This window comes from Pleuronectes platessa, chromosome 21 (assembly GCF_947347685.1).
Source record: "Pleuronectes platessa chromosome 21, fPlePla1.1, whole genome shotgun sequence".
Lineage (NCBI taxonomy): Eukaryota > Metazoa > Chordata > Actinopteri > Pleuronectiformes > Pleuronectidae > Pleuronectes > Pleuronectes platessa.
The window spans coordinates 18,030,490-18,039,344 of record NC_070646.1 but is presented as its reverse complement, the minus strand read 5'-3'; the positions used below and the strand labels follow the sequence as shown (position 1 = coordinate 18,039,344).

The 8,855-nt window shown below is 39.9% G+C and overlaps 1 protein-coding gene across 1 annotated transcript; it reads right to left on the bottom strand.

Moving 5' to 3' along the window:
- Positions 1 to 1,605: 1,605 nt before the first annotated feature.
- On the bottom strand, positions 1,606 to 7,506 carry LOC128427093 (zinc finger protein 664). The gene is made up of 3 exons (XM_053414186.1): positions 7,226 to 7,506; positions 4,964 to 5,318; positions 1,606 to 3,678 (listed from the first exon to the last, which is right to left on the bottom strand). The coding sequence occupies exons 2-3, from the start codon at positions 5,148 to 5,150 to the stop codon at positions 2,540 to 2,542; spliced, it is 1,326 nt and encodes a 441-aa protein (XP_053270161.1). The 5' UTR covers positions 5,151 to 5,318; positions 7,226 to 7,506; the 3' UTR covers positions 1,606 to 2,539.
- Between the last annotated feature and the right edge of the window lie 1,349 nt (positions 7,507 to 8,855).

Sequence of the window (8,855 nt, the reverse complement as noted above, 5' to 3'; positions counted from 1 at the left end):
CTGTTTATGTGTGTGTACATCTGGGTCAAGTGAATGTAGACAGAGAGGAGATGAGGGGGATGGGGAGCCTAACGTCCAACAACTGTTTATTTATTCATTTATTTGCCTTTCCTTTTCTTCTGTCTTTTCTTCTCTCTTCATCTTCTCCGTATTAATATATAGATACAAATCTAGAACTACAACTTGAAAGACAGTGTTTTGTCCAATGATAGGATTGTATCTTTATTTGTATGTAGATGTGCAGTCTTTTTATTACTTAAGTTATTTTAAATCACTTAACACTAATCAAAATTTATTCAAATATTATTTCTGGGGACAAAACATTCAGCAGTAACTGAAGATCCCTTTTCATTTTCTGAATTTCATGCATTTCTGTTCATTATAAATTAATTTGAGCAACACGAGCCAGAATATCAAATACTAGTGTCTACATGATGTTCAAACAAAAACTTTCTTGACAATAAACTGAACAGATGTAAATTTTAATAGTTGATGTAGAAACACATATCGCACAAAATAAAATTATAAAAACAAACGAATAACCATTCAATTAAAAAACCTAAATATTAAATAAACATTTTCAATTACAATAAAAACAATCATGTTTTTGAGTTGACCACACTGGAGCAGTTTGTTTTGTTTTGGCATTCTCCACCTCCACATGTAGAGATCTCACACAGAGATCCCTTCTAGTAGAACCTGGTGACTCATGGTGACTCATGGTGACTGATTGCACAGGATGTGTCACAGGATGTGTCACAGTGTTGAGGGACTGTAGAAACCGGAGAAAGATACTTTTTGTCACTTAAGTAACTGCAGTTCGTTGCTTAATACTATCTGAGCATGAGAAGTTTTTCAAGGACATAAATAAAGTATAGCCTAAAGTTATAAACAACAGGTGACGAAACAGTCTCGCCACAAAGCAGCCAAACAAGGCACAACACATCCTGCAGAGGACCTGGTCTACTCTGCCTATTGTGTCACCAGTGTGTCCCACCATTTCAGCCGTCGTCAGCAACATAGCTACGGACGAAAATGTTCTTCGGGTTGATTTAAAAATGTTGAAAATAAAATGCTAGGTGTTTGAATACTTAATTTAAAAATGAAATATTGTTTTACCTCTTCCAAAAACAGTTTGTCACTAAAGCACAATGAATCATGGGAAATGTTGGGCTGTACTTACAACTTACGATAACATTGATCTTGTCAAAATGTTATGTTGGAGCTGGAGATCAATCCAGCTACGGTCTGGTTAGTGGACAAACCGCGCTCCTTCTGAGCCACAGGCACAACCTCTGATTGGTCAAGATTTTTCTCTTAACACTGTAGCTATCGGTGATTCCAACACTAGACCAATGTGGATCACTAAACAAATCTGAGATGTGGCTGGTGATAAAGAGTGGATCCTTCACAGCAGCTAACTCTGGAATGAAAGATGCTCTAATTTCCACTAGTTTTAAGCACTTACAAACAGAACTGCAGAACAGAACTACAATGGCACTATAACTCCTCCAAGGCCCAACAATCCTCTTATATTCAATCAAGCTGCACCAAATTTCACACACGCATAACATGCGTGTGTGAAATGCCGCTGCATACAATCAGTCAGACAAACATGAACTCTGTTTTTATTTAGAAAGTGCTTTAAAAAGTATTACAGACTGCAATTACAATTGTGCTGTAATTTACAAAATAAGGTTTTCAATTAAAAAAAAATCGGATGATGACTCCGGATCGTTTGGCTCACTTTAAACCTGATGTCCTGACTGTGAGCATCACGTTACGTCTTGTGTTGTGTCGCAGGTTTAAACATGCTTCTCATAAACTCTAGAGAGAATCAAACAATCTCAAGTGTAACCGTCAGTCCTTTACGTTTCCTAATAACTTGTGGTCAGTGATGGTCTTTATGTTGAAGTGTAAAGTGAGCGCAGGTCAGAGGAGGAGTGATGAGGAGGCAGACTCCAACAGAGACACAGAGACGGGACAACTGGACTTATGTGTCGGTCCTGATCATGAAGCAGCGCTGTTATAATTATGCAGAGGTGGAAAACAACTAAAACAATGACTGAGCAAAAAACATGAATTGATTATGTTCTGTCTCTGCATTGTTGTCTGCACGTCCGCATCGCGATGCATCTAAGAATCGGAAAATGTCCACACCTCTAACACCCACTCTCTCTTGGTGTTTCACATCAGCTCCTCTGTACTTTCTGCAGACTTTATGATTGGGGGTTGGCCGGAGAACGTCCAGAGACTTTCACTAGGACATTAGCGTTCTCACATACAGCCCCTCCAGAGAACGTCCGGAGGATCTCCGGAGTTCAGTGCACGTCTGAAAGCAGCTTTAGAAACAGTGCACTGTATTGTCTGGGGAAAACAACACACCCAAGCCCAACCCCCACAACGTCATTGAAAACAAATGCCTCGTAAATCCCAGATTAACCCTCATTGCTTTTTGGTGGTTCCACAAAAAAATTGAGGTTTATACCCAGCCACATTCTGCCAAGATGTTGTTCTGTGTAGTAACCTCTGACTAAAGTTACAGCGGCACTTTTGGCACTGACACTGCATGTTTCCTCATGTGGACCACCAGGTTGCCTTTCTGAGCAAAGGATTTGTTACATTCATGGCACCGATAGGGTCTCTCCCCTGTGTGTATCCTTGTATGGTTGACAAGATCAGACTTCTGACAGAAGTTTCGCCCACAAAATTGGCACTGATAAGGTTTTTCCTCTGTGTGGATCCTTACGTGTCTTATTAAAGTCTTCGTCAAGGAGAAACATTTGGTGCAACAAGGACACTTGTAGGGTTTCTGTGCTGTTCCTGCTTCAAACTGCATCATGAGCTCGGTAGATTTTCCTGTAAGTCTCCTGGGCGAGGAAAGCTTTATCCTGAGATGGTTGGGCTCTGTCCCAACATCACTCTGCTCACCGGGGTTCACCGAAAGGAGCAGCCGCTTATCAGTGTTGGTGCCTGATACTCCATCATGAGCTCCAGTTGGCTCGGTTTTAATGTGATCCACTGGGAGTGCAGCTGAGAATTCTTTATCTATGTCAGCGACAGTCTGGATTTGATACAGACACAGCGGCTGCAGAGATTCCTGCTCAAACTCACTTCTATCATAAGGAGTGATAGTTAGTGGGAATGTCTTCACGTTTGATTCAACACTTCTCAGCTCTGGCTTTTCCTCCGTCTTACTCACAGGTGTCCTGAATTTGAGCTGGGCTTCTGCTTCCGACTTTTCACTCAAACACCGGTATGGTTTCTCCTCACTGTGTTTCTGTCTGTGAATGAACAGACCGTCCCTGTGCTCAAAGCTTTTATCACAGTACTGGCACTTGTAAGGTTTGGACTCTGGATGCTTCTTGACGTGTCGTACCATCGTCTTTTTGGAAGAAAAACTACTGAAGCAAATGGGACATTTAAAAAGTTTCTTCTCCTTCAAATGCATGTCTGGGTCACACTCCTGCTTTATATCATCATCTTCATCAATATCGATCAGAATCTCCGGATCACATTGATCTTTTTCATCATCAGGAGAAGTGTGTTGTTGTGTGTTGTTCTCTGTTGGCTCCGACCAGGTGTAGACTGGTTCCTCCCACCTCACAGTGATACTGGCAGGAGGCTGCGGCTGGGCACACTGCAGCTTCACATCAGTGGCAGACATCTGGAGGTAGTCTGAAGAAAAAAAGAGATTCATTTTAAAGATGTTAATGTGAGTTACAGTAGGAGCTGGAAATTTTTTTTATATTATTTAAGTCAACCAGGTGTTTTGTTCACTGATAGTTTTCCTGCATAGCTCATATACAGGGTGACTGTGACTGAGGGGGGTAGAGCGGTTGGCAGTTCGATCCTAGTCTTGCCCATGTGCATGCCGAAGTCTCCATGGGCTAGATACTGAAGGCCGAATTGCCCCTCATAGAATGTGTTCTGCAAATGGATGCATTGCGTGAATATGTGTGTGTGAATGGCAATAAGCTGTAAAGGGCTTTGATTGGTCATCCATCATTAACTTTACACGTTTATAGCCCAATGCCAGAAAACCTTTGTTTTCTTATCCTAAAATACGCTATATTTACTAATATGAAGTTTCAAAGTTGGATTCACTAAACTGCTAACTGCACAAGCATGTGCATAACTGACACACCTAAAATCTCCATGCCAGGCTGAATGAGGATCTCAAATGAAAACTGTACATAATCATACATATTCTTCAACATTTAGTTATGAACCAGTTTATAATAGTGTCAACTATTAATATATTTACATTATTCATGGGGACTCCATTAATTACTGCAATAACTGCAATTTATAAATCGAAAGACATTAGGTGTGTTCATTATTTCCTTATATAGTCCGTAATGGAATGCAGCCGGATGTGAGGATTTGTAAATCTTACCTGTCTAAATACCTCATCTAAAAATGAAGCATTGTGTTAGTTGATGCAGGACACGGCTGTAATCATCTGACAGTCAGCTGATTGTAGTCCAAGGTGGTCCATTTAAATATTATCCTCACTTATCCTTACTACACTGCTGCTTCCTCACACTGCTGCTGCTGGGACGTCTTGCCTCCAACACTCCAGCCTCCACCTGTCCAGTCTCAACCAGGCTCAAATTTTGAAATGTTACTCAATGTCTTGCTTTTGGCTCACTCTTGTATGGGGGGTAAGCTGCTTGACCAGAGAGTATCTTAACAATTGGAACCATCAGTGCCAAGCCCAATTGTAATTACATTTGTTGCAATACATGGCTTAATCATGACGTGAGTGTTCCTGACTGAATTATAATTATTTGTGTTACATTTATGTACTGTGTCCCTGAAAGACTGATGAAGGAAGACTGGTTTCCTATTAAAATGTTTGCTCATGAATATAATGCAGTTGAGAAGAAATAATTGTGTGTTTTTTTTAATTTGTTTTAAGTTGTGGTTTCCCTACCAAAGAAACATCTGACAAACTGACCTTTGCTATGTGAGTTGGCAACATCCAGCAGACTGCAGTGGTTGTCCACCACCCACTTTGAACAAGAAATTTCCTCTTCATACGCTACGATGGTTCTTTCTGCGATCTTGAAGATCTCCTCTGCAGCTGCTGACAAACACTCAGTGATGAGCGCTCTCAGCTGCTCCATCTTCGCTGTCTTCACCATGCTGAAGTGTGAGAGTTCGTAGGTGCCGGCGTGCCTGAGGCAGGAATGAGCCCTGAACCTCACGTGTTAATCCTGATTTAATTGACTTTAGTTCCTGTGTCCTGAGATGCTCCTTCACTCTGTCCACATACAGTGATGACACGTGACTCGGGACAATGAACCGAAGATCTGAAAGACATTTCAAAGGAAATATAATGAAGAGTTGAAGCCCATTCAAAACTAAATAAAGCAGTCACACCTGCTAGAGTTTTTAATTCAATATACAAAAAAGCTGCTCTTTCTTGATCGTCTGAATATATTTGTTGACTTATAAGTAGGGTTGTAAAGGGGCGGAACATTTCCGGTATATTTTCGGGAACTTTCCGGAAACTTTCCATGGGAATATTCAGCTCGGGAATTTTGGGAATTTTGAAAAAAAATATATACACAAATTAAACGCTGAGCAATAAAAACATCATTCAAAACTCTATTTTAAAGATGTATGGAATGCAGCACACGCTGCTCAACCCTGCACTGTGCATTTCTCCATCACATGCACAGATAATTGCCAGCTTCCTGCACACTACAGCAGGGCTATTGAGGCCTGCTGTAGTGTGCAGGACTAGTCAGGTAAGTTTCGATGATATTACTGGGGAAATATATTAGCATGCTGATTGAGGATTGTTCGTCTGTTCATCTATCCTATTTCTATTCATTTATCCATCAATTGTAAAATATTTTTAAGAAGATTCCAATTGTTTGGCCAACTGTTTATATCTCTGGTATTGCGTTAGTGTTTTTTTACAAGCTTTTTTCTCATCTTATTCTACAGAACAATTCCACATGCACTATCTCATGTGTGGAGACATTTCACCCCAGCCAATGTAGAAGGAAAGGCTGTGTACATTTGCAATTACGATGCAAAGACCTATGTTAAGAATGACACAGATGCAGAAACATATAGTCAAATGCCCAAAGTTTCCTCAGGGCTCAAATCAGCCTATGACAAAACTAATGTTTATATTTATGTCTGTATATGACAAGGTAAATACAGTTAGTATAAACTACCCACAAAATTCCCGTTAATTTCCGTCAATTCCCATGGCAACTTTCCAACTTTGAATATTCCCGGAATTTTGCAACCCTACTTATAAGTAACAAAATTAAGATGGAACTCCCAATTTATCATGTTTAATTAATAACAAACTTGTGTTATGAAGCTACAAAAGTATCTCCACCTCACAGTAGATTTATTTTGTTTGTTGCTAAAAAGTAAACATCCTGCACATAATAATGTTTTTTTTTTACATTGTAACATCACTCTTTAGTGACAACTATTTTGTTAAGGTTTTGACGAACCTGAGATAGTGGACAGACAGCGGAGCACTTTCTCCAACGGACTGGTTCAGGTCAGAAACAGGAAATCTGTCCTGCCCACAGCATTAACACTGTACTACCTCTCACCTCGGTCGAAAAGTGAACTCTCAAAACCCTGAGCAATACAGTTTGTGTCTTCAACAAACCTCTCTGCCCATTCCTGCCGTAACTGTGAATTTGCACATCTTATATTCATATTATATTTTAGTATGTCATAATCCTACCTACCTCATTACATTGTCCTTAAATGCAAACAACTACTGCAACTGTGCACATGTGTCTATTGTACATAGTTTGTCATCTAGTCTCTTGTTTATAGGATTATTCGTTATTATATTTAGTACCACTGTGTATTCTAGTACTTTATTTGTATTTTATATTTATATACTTTATCATCTACCGAGGGAGTTTGTAGGTCTACCGTTTTTAGTACATTTGATTTCTTTATTTACTTATTTTACTATTTTAATTCTTCGTATCTGTGTTATTAAAACTTTGATCTATGTGCAAAGCCCTTGACATGCTGCTGTAACAAAATAATTTCCAAATTTGGGATCAATAAAGTACATGTATCTATCTATCTATACATCTACACATCTGGAGATTGGCTTAAACACAAAGATCACCAGTGACATTACAACAGCGTCACAACAATTATGTCAAAAACTGTCTCATAAAACTGTCAGGACAAATGTAATGGGAACAATTACAGCGCTTACCCTGCGGATACGGTTTGTCCTTCCTGTCTCCTCCTGTCAGTCACTGCTCAATTAGCATGGTTAGCTTAGCTCCCACTTCCTACAGTCCCCAGGAGCTGTGCTACGTGCAGCTGCTGCTCACAGGTCAGTGACTACCACTGGTTTGTCAGGAGTGAGACGCTTCAGTCAACTGACCAGTGTTACGAGGCACTGACACAGGTTCATGTGTCTTCATTTTAAAAACAGTCTATGATCCTCATGCTAAAAACAGACAGAGGAGCCAGCACCTTCTTCTTCTTCTGTTGGCATTTATCAGCAGCGTTACTACCGCCCCCTAATGTTCAACCTCAGTCCTCTTCTGTGAACTTACTCCTCAGCAACACATCCCAATATTTTAACACCAGATTAAACATTTACAATTTTAAACAGAGTTTTAAAAGTACAGTGACAGCAACACTGTTTCAATCCATTTGTGTGTGTATACAATCATCTTCTTCATTTACCCACCTCTGATGTGACAGTGACATTGAAAACTTTAGAAAATACACAAATCACTTATATGTGCCTGTAGATTTACACAGTTAAAAAAGACCATTAAGAATTCACAATAGGGTCCTGAATATAATGTCTAACTTGTGATCAGAGTGGCTCTATACAGCAGGTTCATGAGATCTCTGCACACCAGATGGCACCATTCACCTTCCACAGTTCATGTCCTCTGTGACAGTTTCACACTTTATCTCAACTGAGTTCCAGGGAAGCTCAGAGCTGATTTAAACAGACCCCAGACAAACGGTAATCGAGTGTTCCTTTTCCAAAGATGAGAAGGTTTTCAAAGTCCGGAAGCAATAATTTAGTGGGAAAATAATCATTTTGAATGTCATTAATGTTTGCATTATGTGAAGGATGTCATATTTCCAGGACATGTACCTCTGAGCACGATAATCACCAGTAGTCAGGCTGACTGCTGAGGTGGAGAGCAGTGGGCCGAGGTGGTCGCCCAGCCTGCCCGTTCCTGTTGTTGTGGGCTGGGAGTTTCCAGCTATACAGCTCGGGGGAAGCACCACAGGATGTCCTCTTCCTCATTCCTCAAGGATAGAATGACTTTGTGTATGTGTGTGTGTGTGTGTTACTGTGTTTCTCGTGTGTGTTTCTATGAAATAACAGTGTGGACGATATTATTTCAATATATTCTGTTATTTCTGTCAGCTACTTTTCTTCTGTTGCAGTGATGCATTCAATATGACCTCCAGAACATGGAAGTGTTCCCTAAAGTAAACTTCATACATAAAATAAAACACTTGATTGTTAAAACTCAGTTCCAGTCCAGTCAGTATAAGATATACATTTCTATATTCTATAGTAGTATATATATACTGGTTACATATGTACAAGTAGTGTTCTATCAGGACAAAAAAGGCAAGTAGTATTGAATTGTATTGAAGTAGACGTGTGTACCACTAGATGTTACCACGTTGGGGCTTTGACCACAACTCTTTTAATTCCACACAAAGAATACAGCATTGCAAAAAATTTGCCTTGATTCTGATCTCCTCTCTGCCACTTTTCAACCAGGGAGAGTTATCAACCAACATGTTGCATTCGTTTAGCACTTTACTGCCCTCTTGTGGCTTGACTTGACCCCTTTTCA